General features: G+C 43.8%; 1 protein-coding gene across 3 annotated transcripts in view; it reads right to left on the bottom strand.

Annotated features, from left to right (window-relative positions):
- Positions 1 to 338: 338 nt before the first annotated feature.
- The window catches only part of LOC112223367 (protein shisa-6-like), a 122,776-nt gene continuing 103,943 nt past the window's right edge, over positions 339 to 19,171 (bottom strand). The window contains exons 5-9 of one of the 3 annotated variants that reach the window (XM_042305582.1): positions 16,551 to 16,610; positions 14,485 to 14,505; positions 12,346 to 12,498; positions 4,615 to 4,718; positions 339 to 2,651 (exon numbers count right to left, since the gene is read on the bottom strand). In XM_042305582.1, the coding sequence (XP_042161516.1) occupies positions 1,881 to 2,651; positions 4,615 to 4,718; positions 12,346 to 12,498; positions 14,485 to 14,505; positions 16,551 to 16,610 (1,109 nt within the window). In that variant the 3' untranslated portion in view covers positions 339 to 1,880. The remainder of the gene's footprint in view (positions 2,652 to 4,614; positions 4,719 to 12,345; positions 12,499 to 14,484; positions 14,506 to 16,550; positions 16,611 to 19,171) is intronic. The other 2 variants (XM_042305583.1, XM_042305584.1) reach the window with 2 other exon arrangements.

The following is a 19,171-nucleotide window of genomic DNA, read 5'->3' as shown; positions in this document are numbered from 1 at the left end:
TCCCTGGGTTAGAGGATCGGGTGCAAATTGAAAATATTTTGTATTTTGTGGGGGCCGCTTTGTTTGCTGTGAGAATTGGCCTTCGCATCCACAGGAGTTCAACGAATTTCAACAAGGTCTGAAATAGGTCTGAAATAGCATTAAAGTCAGAGATATTAATTCAGATGCCAGTGGTAAAGTACTCCGGTTGCCTGCGTCTGTGGCATATTTCTTATCGCGGTAAGGCTGTCATGTAAAGCTGCCTGTCAGGGTGACGTACTGTATGATAGGGATAAGTGTGACCCCTGCTGAGAAAAACAAGATCACAGTTGTCGTGAGAAAAAACGTTATCCTACCTATAATTTGCGTTCCCTTTAATATATAAAATATCACTTGATTGAGCAAGTACAGGCAAGGAAGCGTTCTTGCCTTCCTTATACAGTGTCCAAAAATCCCACCTTCAGCTCTCCCTCACAGCCCTTTCAAACTCATGCAGGTATGGATGAGTCGTATGTCAGCTGTACCATTTAACTATATAATAACATACAGTATATCATTTTTCATACACATCAACCACCAGAGCACAAATATAGTTGTTCCAGAATAGTGTTGCCTGTTTAAAAAAATATGGATGGTTTATTTTGACCCTACTGCAACAACAATTATAATCAGTCACCATGTTGTCCAGCTTCTCATAGAAGTCAATGGAACACATTCTACATCCAAATATGAACAGTGGTATATTTTTTTAATGAACAACACATTCATTCACATTCATTCTCATTCATTCACATTCATTCTCATTCATTCACATTCATTCTCAATCTACAAACATAGTTATATTATTCATTTATCCTGTCAAATGCTTGGTTAAGTGGGTTTTCTAGTCTGAACTTATCACGAAACAGTGGTGGTTTACAACTTGTTCAGAATCTACTGAAAACATTAGACAGCCTAATACAAAAGCCAACTGGTACAGACTGGTCCATATTACTGCCTCTAGAATTATAGCTTATTTACAATCATCTACGAACTAGCCATCAGCGACCAAACTTATGAAACAACTGAACAGAAACACAAAATCTCATTAATTGATTGTGCTTTTAAAAACCACTTTTTAAAACCACTTCTTCATTTTTAGAAATGGAACACTTGTCTAACATCGGTTTTGATTGATAGCTATGAGTAAGACTGGAGTTACAAACGGTAGTTTTTTTATATTTATATATGTATAAAGTTATTACAGGGTCATCCTGTTTCCATCACCTGTGGTTGTGTTGTGTCTCTCAACAACAGAAGTTGTGGAGACATTGATCGGATCAGTCCTGGCGTTTTACCAATGCAGTAGAAGTTTCTAGAATAAGAGATGTGTTGGCTGCCTGAGCCTCTCTATTTTCAAATAGCCCATGTCCCCTCATATGAATCACACCCAGATTGTGGTGGACAAGGGGAGCTGGTGCTTAGGGCGTAACAGGAACAACAGTAGAGTAGTTTGCCAATTTCACAGCACACTACCACAGCTGACTCAATCTTAGTGGGGTTTGTGTCTACTGAAGAACTCTAGTCTCTTACAGTACAGTACCGCTCTTCGATTTGGTGAAGTCTGAAAATGCAAAAAAATGTGAGTGTACCTTTTGTTTGACTTCAAATCATACAATTATCGTCCTGTTATAGTCGGCAGTCTTTTCCCATCCCTTCCCCCCCCCACACACACATACTCCCCCAACACAAAGGGTCGTTGGTTTGATTCCCGCTGGGGCCACACACACATAGAAATGTATGCAGACAGTAAGTCACTGGATAAAAGTGTCTGTTAAAAGGCGTATATATAAACTAGCGATGAGATGTTAGCATTCTCTGCTGACTCACTCCCAAGCTAGCCGTTAGCATGCTAGCTAGCGTTAAACAGTCACTTCGGTCTTGCTGCCTGTGCGGTAGTGCTGCTGGGGGATGTAGTGGAGCTGCTCCACAGTGTGGGTCCTTCTGGAGGCAAACTGCTGTCTCTTATTAGTCGTGTGGTTCATGGCTAGCGTGTTGGAGTGCCCCGCTGCTCCTGCTCCTCCTGCTGCCCCTGCGTTGCTTGAGGCACTGGGATGGGAGTGCATTTTTGTCATCTTGTAGTGGTCCATGAGCGGTGTCGTGGGCATGAACACATCCGGGTGCGAGATAGCGTGCGACATCGACTTGTCGTTGTTGCCCCGGAAACCGCCGGACGCACGCTTCAGCGACATCATCATTTTGTCCGGTGAGATCAGAGGATCCTGGGAGTACAGGCGATCTTGGGAGTAGAGGCGGTCTTGGGAGTACAGGCGGTCTTGGGAGAAATGGCGGTCTTTCGGGTACATGTGGTCTTGAGATTGTAACAGCCTGTCCTTGGAGTACATGCGGTCCTTGGAGTACAGCCGGTCCTGGGACATCAGGCGTTCCTGGGACCTCAGCCTCTCGGCAGACAGTAGCTGCTCATCAGACAGGATACGTCCTCCTTGCCGAGTTATCCCTATCCCCTGGTAGTCTGGCTGGGGTTCTCTGTTTGGGGACAGGACCCGGTCCTGGGACATGGCCCTCTGGACACGAGGAGGCCTCTGTCTCCTGGGGGCCTGCTGCGCCTGGGGCTGCTGGGGTGGGGCCTGGGACACCTGGGGCTGGGGGGGCTGGCTCTGGAGCTGCTGCTGCTGGAGGAAAGGGTGAAGATAGTCAACTGTTGATGTATTAGACATCTTCGGACTTTTGCAACCACGTTAACTAAACAGCACCACTGCGTAAATAAACTGCAGCTCCATATAAATACGTACACTATTCGCTGTTTTTGTATTTTTAACTTGAATACAGTAGATTACCGTATAATGTACAGTAAAATACTATACATTTGTTTTAAAGCACATTGTAAGAACTTTCTGTCATTTTGATAGTAAAACACTGTAGCATGCACAGTAAAATACTTTAAATCTGTTTTACAGTATTAATTATGGTACTTTGGGAAAATGGGAAAATTGGCAGTGGGGAAAGAGTCTCTGTCTCATGAACATATTTTAATGCCTTGTAAGATGCTATATTTGTTGCAACCGTTAGTTAGTGTGCTGTACCAACTGAAGTGATATGTGGTAGTGGTTCCCTAATAATTACGTTTATATGGGGGACAGATCAGTGGCAGCAAGTCTCAACCCTTTAATGGTAGAATGTTTAGTCATGTCCTTTTGCACTGAAGTCGATATAGAAGTCTTTGTTAAAGTGCAAGTGATATAAAACACAAAATATTAGTTGGTGTAGTGTAATATATAATTAAACATTCACTATTAGCAATTACTGATTTTATTTTCAATCCAATTCAACGATTCAACAAACAATTCAACGAACAATTCAACGAAAGTACTGTATTGCTGGTTTGCTATATATTTACTTCAGCGTACTGTAAGTTATGGTGCATTAACATATTTTAAAGCGTGCTTTGTAAGTGGCTATATTTCTTGTACCCGTTAGTGAGAAACCTGTACCAATTGAACTGATATGTGGCGGTAGTTCCCTAGCAATGACATGTTCAGTACATAGGGAACAGATCAGAGTGGTAGTGGGTCTTCAGCCTTTTAATGGTTGAATATCTACTCATGTCCATTTAATCTGTTCTGTCCTGTTATCACGGCCAGTTGGGAAGAACTTTGTTTAAGCCTCTAGAAGTGCAAGTGATGTAAAACACCTAGATATAAAACACCTAGATATAAAACACCTAGATATAAAACACCTAGATATAAAACACCTAGATATAAAACACCTAGATATATAACACCTAGATATAACACCTAGATATAAAACACCTAGATATAAAACACCTAGATATAACACCTAGATATAACACCTAGATATAACACCTAGATATAACACCTAGATATAAAACACCTAGATATAACACCTAGATATAACACCTAGATATAAAACACCTAGATATAAAACACCTAGATATAACACCTAGATATAAAACACCTAGATATAACACCTAGATATAACACCTAGATATAAAACACCTAGTATTCGTTCATATGCTGTAATATGCTAATTCTTACCGCCAACCCGCTTGCTCTAATCCTTTGTAATTACAGTAAAATACTGTATAAATAATTTTCTTGTCATTTAATATTCACTTTTACTGTGTTTCATTGCTCTGGCATTAAGTTAATGTGAATATCTCAGTATTGTATTGGCACTATACAGAGATGGTCAGAGATTTATCATAAGATATCTTGTTGTAATTACAATTATTTTGAAGACCAATGTATCCGTAACTACAGCAACATTGTCAGTAACGACTACAGATACATTTTATTTACTATGACTGTGATTCGTTTTTTCTATATCAACCTTGGTGGAATGTAAGTTGCTAAGGACAACGGCACCCGCTAAATGTCCAAAATGTAAAAATGAAAACTTGCAAAGAACACTGGGTAATATGCCGCTGCGTGGGTAATTCCAGTAATATACTGGAAATTAGATTATTGTAACATTTTTGGTACTGTAACATGGATTAACATCAAATGTATTACCGTAGCTGTACTGTAAAATACATTACAGTAACTTACTGGCCAATTGCTGCCAGTAAGTTATTGTATATTTTACAGGAAATGTTTTACAATGTAGATGCAGTACCTGTTCCTGGTTCATTTTAATGACGTGTAAGGGCAGGGTGCTTCTGGCTGCCAGGTCAGGGAGGTGACGCTTGCGGGTGTAGTAGTCGTCGACGTCTTTATCCGCTGTGGAGAGACAGCAAGACGAAAGACAGAGAATAGGTGGATTAGGAGAGAGAAAGAGGAAGGGAGAAGGTAAAGAGAGAGTAGGAGGGAAAGAGAGAAAAATGAAAAACAAAAGAGAAGAATAAAGGGTTGCTCAGAGAATAGAGGGACTGAAGGTGGCTCAGAGATTAGAGGGACTGAAGGTTGCTCAGAGAATAGAGGGACTGAAGGTTGCTCAGAGAATAGAGGGTCTGAAGGTTGTTCAGAGAATAGAGGGACTGAAGGTTGCTCAGAGAATAGAGGGACTGAAGGTTGCTCAGAGAATACAGGGACTGAAGTTTGCTCAGAGAATAGAGGGTCTGAAGGTTGTTCAGAGAATAGAGGGACTGAAGGTTGCTCAGAGAATAGAGGGACTGAAGGTTGCTCAGAGAATAGAGGGTCTGAAGGTTGCTCAGAGAATAGAGGGACTGAAGGTTGCTCAGAGAATAGAGGGACTGAAGGTTGCTCAGAGAATAGAGGGACTGAAGGTTGCTCAGACAATAGAGGGACTGAAGGTTGCTCAGAGAAAAGAGGGACTGAAGGTGGCTCAGAGAGTAGAGGGTCTGAAGGTTGCTCAGAGAATAGAGGGACTGAAGGTTGCTCAGAGAATAGAGGGACTGAAGGTTGCTCAGAGAATAGAGGGACCGAAGGTTGCTCAGAGAATAGAGGGACTGAAGGTGGCTCAGAGAATAGAGGGTCTGAAGGTTGCTCAGAGAATAGAGGGACTGAAGGTTGCTCAGAGAATAGAGGGACTTAAGAGTCAGAGGATATTAAATGTGATGTACAACCTTTCTAGAATCTCGGCCCCATCTGTGATTCTACCAGTGTTTCTGGCTGAGGGCATGAACTTTCCAAAGGTTGTGTAAAAGTCTGTAAACAAACAGTGTCATACAGCATGCACCAGACAGAAATGTCATACACAAAGACCATTGAAACGTCGAAGGATGCCATTCATGTGAAAATCATTTTAAATGACACCGAAAGTTCTTAAGATGAAAATGCTACATGTTCATATATTATCAAACAGAACATGGATAGTGGTTGTGAACAAGAACAGGCCAGGAAATACACTACATCACCAAAGGTATGTGGACACCTGCTGCTATAACAGCCTCAACTCTTTTGGGAAGGCTTTCCACTAGATGTTGGAACATTGCTGCGCAGGCCAATCGAGTTCTTCCACACTGATCTCAACAAACCATTACTGTATGGACCTCGCTTTGTGTACGGGGGCATTGTTGAAACAGGAAAGGGCTTTCCCCAAACTGTTGCCACAAAGTTAGAAGCACAGAATGGTCTAGAATGTAATTGTAAGATAACGCGTTTACACTGCTCAAGAGGTGGTACAACACGCTTCACAGCCGACGCTTGGCATTGCGCATGCTGATTTTTGGCTTGTGGGCGGCTGCTCGGTCATGGAAACTCATTCCATGAAGCTCCCAAGGAACAGTTCTTGTGCTGACGTTGCTTCCAGAGGCAGTTTGGAACTGGGTTGTGAGTCTTGCAACCGAGGACAGACGATTTTTACGCGCTACGCACCTCAGCACAGTCCCGTTCTGTGAGCTTGTATGGCCTACCACTTCGCGGCTGAGCCGTTGTTACTCCAGGACCTTTCCACTTAACAATAACAGCACTTACAGTTGACCAGGGCAGCTCTAGCAGGGCAGAAATGTGACGAACTGACTTCTTGGAAAGGTGGCATCCTATGACGGTGCCACATTGATAGTCACTGAGCTTTTCAGTAAGGCCATTCTACTGTCAATCTTTGTGTATGGAGATTACATGGCTGTGTAGTTGATTTTATACACCTGTTAACAACGGTTGGGGCTGAAATAGCCGATTCAACTAATTTGAAGGGGTGTCCACATTCTTCTGCATATATAGTGCATGTTCATGCCTCCAGATTGTCTTGGGAGGATGTGTGATATCACACCCTCACACCATGTATGTATTATGCAGCAGACTCATTGGGAACCATGCATCAATCATTAGTCATGCGTAGAGATTCGACATAGTCACACATACACACACAAGCACGTGCGCTACACGCACAGACACACAAACACACACACACACACTAAGTAAAGCTGCGGCATAAAATTTCCAAAATATACATTTTTAAAGTTCACCCCCATAAAGACATAATGAGAGACGTCACTGGACAGTTGATGTCCTTGGAGTCTCTATTCTTTCTCACTTTGTCTTATGAATGTTTTACTGCTAAAGTGAGATGGAGGTGAACGTTAATAGCATTCGTCCGTTATTTATAGATTTATGACAAAAGACATCTCCACTTTACACAGAACCCAGAAAGAGAACACCAAGCCGTGTCAGTTACGATAGGGTCACAACAACAAAAAATCTCAGGCTGATCGCTACCTGTACACAAACGTCAATTATGACAGGACGCTCAAAGGGATTTAGCTAAGGTACATTACCTGATGAATAATGAAAATACATGTGTATGTTTTATCTGGCATGAGAATAATCACAATGAATCGGTTAAATATAAATCTGATTAATGAAAGAGTCAATAAAAATAAGACTTCATTCTGAAGCAGTTATTTTTAGATGAGAGAAAAATGTAGATAAAGGCGTGGCCAATTCAGGCTGAAAAATCTTCTGATAAAAAGAATGAATAAATTACTTTGATACATACTGTGCGTAAAAACACTGTGTGCTGTACTTTGAATGTATACATCAATTTACATTCATAAGTAGAAGCTGAGATTTTTATTTTTCATTATACCATTAAGCCTCGGGCTTTATCCTACATGATCTTTCAGTAGAAAGACACTAGCTGACTAACAAAGAGAACTGCATGGTGCCTTTTGGATATTTGCTGCTGTAAATGATTTGCTTTGCAAGCAGATAAAGACAGCTAGACCGGCTGGCATCAGCTGAGGACAGTTTTAAATTTCAACATAGAGGAAGAGATTATTCACTGGACTGGATTATGGGCCCCGACCATAGTCGCGAGAACTAGGTTGTCCTGCAGCACTCTCTGATAAATTGAAATCAACTAAAAAAAAGTGTATTGTATGAAACAGCTTTCCAGGATGACAACATTCAACATGCCAACACACATTGAGACATTTTCCCAAGAACTAACATTTCCCAAGCGTGGACATTTTCCAAGCAATGACATGTTCCAATCAATATGCAGACACGGTTCTGTTAGATTCACACTGTAGAACATTGTTTGATTGATGACACCCTTCCATATATGTGACTCATTTCAGGAAACTAGGCATATGTCGCACGTCACCACTTCACAGGAGAGCTATTCGAACGTAAACATTCATCTTTATCAAAATTCATATTTTTTTTTTTGGCATAAATGCCTTCTGGAATATGTGAACTTTCATGTGCCTTCATAACAAACTCGTATTCAATCCATAAATACGAATACAATTGTTTTGCTACTTTTCTCAACAACATTGATGCCCTGAATTGAATAACTGGCGCTGAATTTAATAGCGCTATTTAACAGGCGCTATTTTTCTACTGACAGATCAGTTGGGAAAAGTGATGGGCTACTTTCTACACTCGCCACGGTCAGTGTGAACTAGAGTACCTTGACACAACGCTGGCCAAACAAGAGCTATAAAACAAAATGAAGTTAAAGGGTTCTAGTCTGCCGTGAAGCGCTCATCCATTTATTGAAGAGTGTTAGCGACATCTTCAGAAAAACGTTTCTAATTTAGTCAGAAAGTTGCTTTTTATTTGCAAGTTAAAGCATACTGTTCGATAGCAAACATTAACTTGCTGGCTCGCTAGCTAAAGGCTCGCTAGTTAGCTCTCCAGTAGGTTACATATGTGGATCAAAAGTAGACAATAACAAGAGACACCTGAGACAGGATCAGTATAATGATGGTGACCCACTCTAGAGATGGCTGACAGGATCAGTATAACGATGGTGACCCACTCTAGAGATGGCTGATGAGATCAGTATAACGATGGTGACCCAGTCTAGAGATGGCTGATGAGATCAGTATAACGATGGTGACCCACTCTAGAGATGGCTGATGAGATCAGTATAATGATGGTGACCCACTCTAGAGATGGCTGATGAGATCAGTATAATGATGGTGACCCACTCTAGAGATGGCTGATGAGATCAGTATAACGATGGTGACCCACTCTAGAGATGGCTGACAGGATCAGTATAATGATGGCGACCCAGTCTAGAGATGGCTGACAGGGTCAGTATAACGATGGTGACCCAGTCTAGAGATGGCTGATGAGATCAGTATAATGATGGTGACCCAGTCTAGAGATGGCTGATGAGATCAGTATAATGATGGCGACCCAGTCTAGAGATGGCTGATGAGATCAGTATAATGATGGTGACCCACTCTAGAGATGGCTGATGAGATCAGTATAATGATGGTGACCCAGTCTAGAGATGGCTGATGAGATCAGTATAATGATGGTGACCCAGTCTAGAGATGGCTGTTGAGATCAGTATAACGATGGTGACCCACTCTAGAGGTGGCTGATGAGATCAGTATAATGATGGTGACCCAGTCTAGAGATGGCTGATGAGATCAGTATAACAATGGTGACCCAGTCTAGAGATGGCTGTTGAGATCAGTATAATGATGGTGACCCAGTCTAGAGATGGCTGTTGAGATCAGTATAACGATGGTGACCCACTCTAGAGATGGCTGATGAGATCAGTATAATGATGGTGACCCAGTCTAGAGATGGCTGATGAGATCAGTATAACGATGGTGACCCACTCTAGAGATGGCTGACAGGATCAGTATAATGATGGTGACCCAGTCTAGAGATGGCTGTTGAGATCAGTATAATGATGGTGACCCAGTCTAGAGATGGCTGATGAGATCAGTATAATGATGGTGACCCAGTCTAGAGATGGCTGATGAGATCAGTATAATGATGGTGACCCAGTCTAGAAATGGCTGACAGGATCAGTATAATGATGGTGACCCAGTCTAGAGATGGCTGTTGAGATCAGTATAATGATGGTGACCCAGTCTAGAGATGGCTGTTGAGATCAGTATAACGATGGTGACCCACTCTAGAGATGGCTGATGAGATCAGTATAATGATGGTGACCCAGTCTAGAGATGGCTGATGAGATCAGTATAATGATGGTGACCCAGTCTAGAGATGGCTGATGAGATCAGTATAACGATGGTGACCCACTCTAGAGATGGCTGACATGATCAGTATAATGATGGTGACCCAGTCTAGAGATGGCTGATGAGATCAGTATAATGATGGTGACCCAGTCTAGAGATTGCTGATGAGATCAGTATAATGATGGTGACCCAGTCTAGAGATGGCTGATGAGATCAGTATAATGATGGTGACCCAGTCTAGAGATGGCTGATGAGATCAGTATAATGATGGTGACCCAGTCTAGAGATGGCTGATGAGATCAGTATAACGATGGTGACCCAGTCTAGAGATGGCTGTTGAGATCAGTATAATGATGGTGACCCAGTCTAGAGATTGCTGATGAGATCAGTATAATGATGGTGACCCAGTCTAGAGATGGCCGACAGGATCAGTATAATGATGGTGACCCAGTCTAGAGATGGCTGTTGAGATCAGTATAATGATGGTGACCCAGTCTAGAGATGGCTGTTGAGATCAGTATAACGATGGTGACCCACTCTAGAGATGGCTAGAGATGGCTGATGGCTGATGATCAGTATAATGATGGTGACCCAGTCTAGAGATGGCTGATGAGATCAGTATAATGATGGTGACCCAGTCTAGAGATGGCTGATGAGATCAGTATAATGATGGTGACCCAGTCTAGAGATGGCTGATGAGATCAGTATAATCGATGGTGACCCAGTCTAGAGATGGCTGATGAGATAGAGATGGCTGACAGGATCAGTATAATGATGGTGACCAGTCTAGAGATGGCTGTCTATAAGATCTGATGAGATGGCTGATGAGATCAGTATAATGATGGTGACCCAGTCTAGAGATTGCTGATGAGATCAGTATAATGATGGTGACCCAGTCTAGAGATGGCTGATGAGATCAGTATAATGATGGTGACCCAGTCTCAGAGATGGTGACCCAGTCTGCTGATGAGATCAGTATAATGATGGTGACCCAGTCTAGAGAGATGAGCTGATGAGATCATGGCTGTATCAAATGATGGTGACCCAGTCTAGAGATGGCTGATGAGATCAGTATAATGATGGTGACCCAGTCTAGAGATGGCTGATGAGATCAGTATAATGATGGTGACCCTGATGAGATCTAGAGATGGCTGATGAGATCAGTATAATGATGGTGACCCAGTCTAGAGATGGCTGATGAGATCAGTATAATGATGGTGACCCAGTCTAGAGATGGCTGATGAGATCAGTATAATGATGGTGACCCAGTCTAGAGATGGCTGATGAGATCAGTATAATGATGGTGACCCAGTCTAGAGATGGCTGATGAGATCAGTATAATGATGGTGACCCAGTCTAGAGATGGCTGATGAGATCAGTATAACGATGGTGACCCAGTCTAGAGATGGCTGATGAGATCAGTATAACGATGGTGACCCTGTCTAGAGATGGCTGACAGGATCAGTATAACGATGGTGACCCAGTCTAGAGATGGCTGATGAGATCAGTATAACGATGGTGACCCAGTCTAGAGATGGCTGATGAGATCGGTTGTAGACTCAGGTCCTTTACTTTGTTAAACGTTTAGTGAAACACCATGTGAGCTCGGTAGGTGTTTTTGACTGAAGTGTTTTGTGTGTGTGTGTGTGTGTGTGTGTGTGTGTGTGTGTGTGTGTGTGTGTGTGTGTGTGTGTGTGTGCTGACTGAATAAAAATCCCCTGACAGGAGTTTTAGTAGCACCGACTTTGAGTTGTAGCCTGCACCATAGATTCATATGCCTCCCTTTGTTCCCGTGCCAACAGTGAAGTACAGGACAGCCATGATGCGATTACACAAGCCTTAAGGAATATTTGCATTACACTTCTGGAATATGATGACATGAGTCCTCATTCGGCTGCAGAAGCCAGTGTAGGACACTGAATCAATACAGAGCGGCTGCTAGAGCGCAGATCAGAGCTTAATGTGGTTAAACACTCTAAAAGAAATGGTGGCTGATGCTATTGCTGCTTCTCTCTAGATAAATGTTTAAGGGGAGATGGTGAGCGTGTGGCGTATATGGTTTTCAAGAAGCGGTGACTTGTCGGACGTTGCGGAGGAGAGTGGATGACATGTCATTTTTTAAATTTTCTGTGGCCTCTCATTCAGACGCTGTTTATGCCTTCGAGAGTCGAGGCTTTCTGGAAAGGTCGTGAACGCTGGTGCACTTCTAATGAATAGTATGACCCTTTCAGGAGAAAGTATCGTGTCATTGCATCTTTAGGGTCATATGGTGTAATCCCTCATGAACGTTTGCCAGTCGAGAAACGAGCCGAGTAACGAATGCAGAGTTTTAACATGCCAGATCAGGCCGTAACTTATTGCAGTATCATTTTTAACATGCCAGATCAGGCCCTAACTTATGCAGTATCATTTTTAACATGCAGAACATTTAAAAAGAGACAGTGGCAGCTCTGTCAGCATTACTGCTAATGGTGAACTGTGCTGTGGTCGGGACCTACTCAGTCTCTTGAGGGAGGAGTATCTGTTGAGGTCGGCCTTGACGGCGGCCTCGTAGGTGGGCGGTAGGTGGGACAGGCTCTGGAAGGAGCGCGAGGAGGACAGGTCGTATGGCTCCGTCTGTGAGGTCAGGATGCCACTCATCCTAGTGTTCTCTGGGGAGACACAGCAAAACAAACAAGAGGGGGGGGAATGTTTTCCTAAAAAAAATATACGGCGTCAGACCAAAGGCAACGATGGTAGAGCACCTCTGCTGAGGAAGGTACGAGAGGGAGGGGAGGTGGTCATCTGACAGGAACTTGTTTAGGGAGTGTTTGGTAGAGTCTGTGTGGGGGGAGGGGGGAGTTGAAAGTAGGAGATGGGCTAGGGGATGTGGGTTAAGAGGCACTCTGGGAGCATTTGACTGGTACAGTAGGTAAAGGGTGTGACAGGAGAGGTGACAATGGCCCCAAAACAACACCAGACCAAACAACAGATGTCTGCTTCACAGTGACCCTGACTGTGACAGTTTGTGTGCTGTCATTTGAGGAGTGGTGAAATGGGGAGAGGCCTAGGACAGGGCAGCGACACGCTTGTCTGACTGATATAATGTGATCCAGAGAGAGAGAGAGATGGGAAAACTGGGACTGTGGACCTTTATCTTCACCCTTTTTTTTCTCAAACTCCCCTCTTCAGTTTCTCTCTCTTTCTCTCTCTCCTTCTCTCTCCTAGTTCCTGCTCTTTCCCCCTCTATCTATCCCTCCCTCTCTTTTCTCTCCATCCCTCCCCATCTCTGTCTCTCTCTCTCTCCTGTGGGCTGTGAGTCTGTCATGCAGAGCAGCAGAGAAGTGGGCAGCAGGGTGCGGCTCATGTCCAGGCTCCAGTGATAAAGTGAGAGAGGAATGAGAAAAAAAGAGGAGAGAATGAGAAGATACAGATGGAAGGAGAGAAGGGGATGGTGGGGTAGGAGAAGAGAGGGAAGGAGAGAAGGGGATGGTGGGGTAGGAGAAGAGAGGGAAGGAGAGAAGGGGATGGTGGGGTAGGAGAAGAGAGGGAAGGAGAGAAGGGGATGGTGGGGTAGGAGAAGAGAGGGAAGGAGGAAGGGGATGGTGGGGTAGGAGAAGAGAGGGAAGGAGGAAGGAGATGGTGGGTAGGAGGGGGAGGGAAGGAGAGAAGGGGAAGGAGAAGAGAGGGAAGGGGATGGTGGGGAGAAGAGAGGGAAGGAGGGAAGGGGATGGTGGGGTAGGGAAGGAGAGAGAAGAGAGGGGGGATGGTGGGGTAGGAGAAGAGAGGGAAGGAAGGGGATGGTGGGGTAGGAGAAGAGAGGGAAGGAGGGAAGGGGATGGTGGGGGGAGAAAAGGAGAAGAGAGGGAAGGGGATGGTGGGGTAGAGAGAAGAAGAGAGGGAAGGAGAGAAGGGGATGGTGGGGTAGGAGAAGAGAGGGGTAGGAGAAGAGAGGGAAGGAGAGAAGGATGGTGGGGATGGTGGGGTAGGAGAGAGAGGGAAGGGGAAAGAGAAGAGAGGGAAGGAGGGAAGGGGATGGTGGGGTAGGAGAAGAGAGGGAAGGAGAGAAGGGGATGGGGTAGGAGAAGAGAGGGAAGGAGAGAAGGGGGGTAGGAGAAGAGAGGGAAGGAGAGAAGGGGATGGTGGGGTAGGAGAAGAGAGGGAAAGGAGAGAAGGGGATGGAGAGGGGGAGAGAAGGGGAAGAGAGGGAAGGAGGGAAGGGGATGGTGGGGTAGGAGAAGAGAGGGAAGGAGGGAAAGCAAAAAGAGAGAGAAATAGTCAAGAGGGTGGAATAATATAGAGATGAAGAGAGAGAGGGACATAAAAAGGCCAGATGGGAGGAGTTTCGCGAGGGCAACACTATCCATACTCTCTCAACACAGAGAAAATAGACAATGTGACATGCTGTTAGCTACCTCCAGAATCAGAAACACACTGCTGAATCACCAGGCACATTACGACTGAGGAATGTGTACTGGGGAAGGTACAACGGCTGAAGGGTGGACGAGTGTGAGGAAGGGTGTGTTTGAATGGAAGGGTGTGTTTGAATGGAAGGGTGTGTTTGAATGGAAGGGTGTGTTTGAATGCGAGTACAATTATGTTGATTTCTGTGTGAATAAGACTATGTGTGTATACGTGCGTGTGTGTGTGTGACTTACCACGTCTCAATGATCGGTGAGCTACCCCACCCAAGTGAAAAACAGACAGTTCAGAAACATGTTGATGATGTGAAACAGCATTCTGACCAAACCCAGCCAACACACACCTAACCAACACACACCTAACCAATACACACCCAGCCAACACACACCGCACCAACACACACCTAACCAACACACACCTAACCAATACACACCCAGCCAACACACACCCACCAACACACACCTAACCAGCACACACCTAACCAATACACACCCAGCCAACACACACCCACCAACACACACCTAACCAGCACACACCCAGCCAACACACACCCAGCCGACACACACCGCACCAACACACCCCTAACCAGCACACACCCAGCCAACACACACCCAGCCAACACACACCCAGCCAACACACACCACACCAACACACACCTAACCAGCACACACCCAGCCAACACACTCCCCACCAACACACACCTAACCAACACACACCCAGCCAACACACACCGCACCAACACACACCCAGCCAACACACACCCAGCCAACACACACCCAGCCAACAATCAGCCAACACACTCCTCATTCATTACTATAAGTCCAGGAATAAACTAATGATGTCTATAGCTTGCATGTATTTGGAACAGACCAATTATCTAATGTGCCTTTAAATACAGTTATAATGAACCTTATGAATGAATATGGGTTTTTTTTGTAATCCCCTTTTTGATTGGCAGAAAGCCAGTAGTTGCTTCATGGAGGACAGCACAGGTTGCAGTGTTTCTAAGCAACATGGCACATTGGTACAACAAGCCCTTTTTATGTGGCTTGTGATTGAAGTGTGTGCCTTTTGATGTGTTTTGATGGAATGAATTTCTATTGTTTCCCATAGATTTCACAGGGAGTTCTTCATGGATCATACGTTGAATTGTCACACACGAAGAGAAGTATTGCGACTACAGCATCTCCTTAAAACCCAGCGGAAGTCCTAGAGGGGAGAGGCTTCCACGCAGGGTTGAGCCAACACTTGAACATCAGAATACAAGCCAAAGAGGCCAATCCAATGTTAAACAAATACAAAGGCAGTGGATTATCTCTCCTTTTCTTTCTTCCTTGTCCTCTTCTCACCCTTTGTCCTTGTGAAACCAGCTTCCTTATATCTCTCCATCAGCCCCTAAACCCGGCTCTTGTGAATGAATAGAGATAATTGGTAGCAGAAAATCCCTAAATTCCATTTGTAATGAAACCGGGGCTGATATCCTCAGCGAGAGCAGAAGGTTAGAATAGAATCTTATAATGACAGGGTCAATCATCTCAGGAGGAACCTGTTTCTGTGGTAGAACCATATAGCCGAGATGCCCTGACCTTAAAACTTCCGGCGCCGACAGAGATGGCCGTCTCGCTTCGCGTTCCTAGGAAACTATGCAGTGTTTTGTTTTTTAGGTGTTATTTCTTACATTAGTACCCCAGGTCATCTTAGGTTTCATTACATACAGTCGAGAAGAACTACTGAATATAAGAGCAGCGTCAGCTCACCACCAGGTCATCTTATTTTTTCACAAGCATTTCGCTACACTCGCATTAACATCTGCTAACCATGTGTATGTGACAAATAAAATGTGATTTGATTTAACAGGATGCTACTAGCTTGATGTCCAGCCAATCGTATTTCCCTTTAGCAGGTGATAGACAGAGGCTAGGCCGAGGTTAAATGGCTTTTCATTCGCTCTGTTTAAAGGAATACATTGTCATAGTTATGAAATGTAACACTTCTATGATTCTATTGTTAATAAAAAAAAAAATTGATATAAGAGAATGTATGTGGAGAGATCGATGAGCAGGCTGGTATCATTAGTAGCATACTGTACAGTATAAAGAGTGTTTTAAAGTGAATTCCCAAAACCGGGGCTTGATTTTTCAGGAGAATGGCCATTTGTCTTTGTATAAATAACTCGGTGGCTCTGTTTTCAATATCCACACTAAGTAACGTACTGGGCATGAATTCTCTGTCGTAGCCTATCCTGCAGTGGATACTGTAACATAACCCTGTGTCTGGGTGCAGTGCTGTTAGCTGTCCTTACCATTATGGGTGCGTGTTGGGCTACCTAGAACCACATGGTTGTAGTTGTGCTGGTGGGTACCTGTGAAAACAGCAATGGAGACGATCATTCAACGTGATAAGCATATCAGATATTGTATCTGATCAAAAGTAATGACATGGTTTAATACCAGGGGAGATCTAGTGGCGGTATTATTAAAGGGATACAATGGGAGATCTAGTGATGGCATCATTAAAGGGATACAAGGGGAGATCTAGTGACGGCATCATTAAAGGGATACAAGGGGAGATCTAGTGACGGCATCATTAAAGGGATACAAGGGGAGATCTAGTGGCGGCATCATTAAAGGGATACAAGGGGAGATCTAGTGACGGCATCATTAAAGGGATACAATGGGAGATCTAGTGACGGCATCATTAAAGGGATACAAGGGGAGATCTAGTGACGGCATCATTAAAGGGATACAAGGGGAGATCTAGTGACGGCATCATTAAAGGGATACAAGGGGAGATCTAGTGGCGGCATCATTAAAGGGATACAAGGGGAGATCTAGTGGCGGCATCATTGGCAGCATCAAGGGGAAAGAGGGATACAAGGGGAGATCTAGTGGCGGCATCATTAAAGGGGAGATCTAGTGGCAGCATCATTAAAGGGGAGATCTAGTGGGGATAATTAAAGGGGGGAGATCTAGTGGCGGCATCATTAAAGGGGAGATCTAGTGGCGGCATAATTAAAGGGATACAAGGGGAGATCTATCATCATTAAAGGGATACAAGGGGAGAAGTGGCGGCATCATTAAAGGGGAGATCTAGCATCATTGGCAAGGGGAGATCTATAATTAAAGGGATACAAGGGGAGATCTAGTGGCGGCATCATTAAAGGGGAGATCTAGTGGCAGCATCATTAAAGGGGAGATCTAGTGGCGGTATAATTAAAGGGATACAAGGGGAGATCTAGTGACGGCATCATTAAAGGGGAGATCTAGTGACGGTATAAATAAAGGGATACAAGGGGAGATCTAGTGCATCGGCATCATTAAAGGGATACAAGGGGAGATCTAGTGGCGGTATAATTAAAGGGGGGAGATCTAGTGGCGAGATCTATCATTAAAGGGATACAAGGAGATCTAGTGGCGGCATCATTAAAGGGGGGAGATCTAGTGGCGGCATCATTAAAGGGATACAAGGGGAGATCTAGTGGCTGCATCATTAAAGGGATACAAGGGGAGATCTAGTGGCGGCATCATTAAAGGGATACAAGGGGAGATCTAGTGACGGCATCATTAAAGGGTTGGTTCACCCTAAAATGAACATTTGTCAGATGTTTCCATACCTCAAAAGTGGTCTTTAAATTAAATCAAGCTTAGTTCATTTTCAATGCTGTCTGTTACGTTGATCCAGACTTAGGAATTTAAGCGTGATCTACAGGCTTCAACTCCAAATGAATAAGAAAGATTAGCACCATGAAATACCTTTTTTTCAGGGGGATATAAAAAACAACTGACACGCGTATATATTCAGATGTAGAGCATCCCTTTAACGCCCTCTATCCAAGCACATGGATAGAATGATTGACAGAAGATGGAGACAAAAACGGTAATGAGATAAAAAGAGAGGAAGGATGAAAAATGGGGAAGGATGGAGAGGTGGAGACTCCTCAGTCCCGTCGTAATGTAGCCGTTACCCTGTAAAACAATATTCACACACTGACATGCAATATTCAGACACACACTGACATGTAATATTCACATACACACTGACATGGGAGATGAATGCCCTTGTCCTTGCGTGTGTGTGTGTGTGTGTGTGTGTGTGTGTGTGTGTGTGTCTGTGTGTGTCTGTGTCTGTGTCTGTGTGTGTGTCTGTGTGTCTGTGTCTGTGTGTCTGTGTGTCTGTGTGTCTGTGTGTCTGTGTGTCTGTGTGTCTGTGTCTGTGTGTGTGTGTGTGTGTGTCTGTGTGTCTGTGTGTCTGTGTGTCTGTGTGTCTGTGTGTGTGTGTGTGTGTGTGAGAGATCAAAAAAAAAAAACGATGCAAAATGCCATTGAGACACGTTGACTTGGCTGTGTGCTGTTGTGCCTGTTTCAAAATGAATACAGAGTCCACTGCTGTAACACTCCATTTTAAATCTTTCACAGAGCTGAGACGGTGGAGAGGAACTCACTCACACGGGTTTCAATATTTATTTTAAAAGATGGAATGTGTCATCAGAGTACATGCGCGGTGGGTGTGTACAGATGTAGAATCTTAATTTGGGCCAGTTTGCTACAGCAGTAAAATAAAATGCAGCAACAAGAAAAGTGAAAATTATTATGTGGATTCTAATTAATGGACATTTTAGTAGGGGTTGATACATTTTTCCTTAGGACAAATCAAGTGGAAAAGTGGAAATTACAAACTTTATAAACCTTTTTAAATCTCAAATACACTACACGTTTGCATGTCCTGCAGTACAGGCAAAAAATTAGCGACAAAAGAGTGATCAAATTAAGACCATACATCTGTATGAGCGTATTTAATTTCTATAAAGTATAGTTTGACAGTTGACGTCATAGTTTGGTTTTTGGAGAGAGAGAATGTTTGCGAAAAAGTCACAGACGCGAGGGCAGGGTTTTCTGAATATATGAATGTGATTAATGTTCTTGG

Source organism: Oncorhynchus tshawytscha, linkage group LG24, assembly GCF_018296145.1.
Source record: "Oncorhynchus tshawytscha isolate Ot180627B linkage group LG24, Otsh_v2.0, whole genome shotgun sequence".
Classification (NCBI taxonomy): Eukaryota; Metazoa; Chordata; class Actinopteri; order Salmoniformes; family Salmonidae; genus Oncorhynchus; species Oncorhynchus tshawytscha.
Note: the sequence above shows the minus strand (reverse complement) of the source record. Positions and strands in the feature narration are given on the sequence as shown.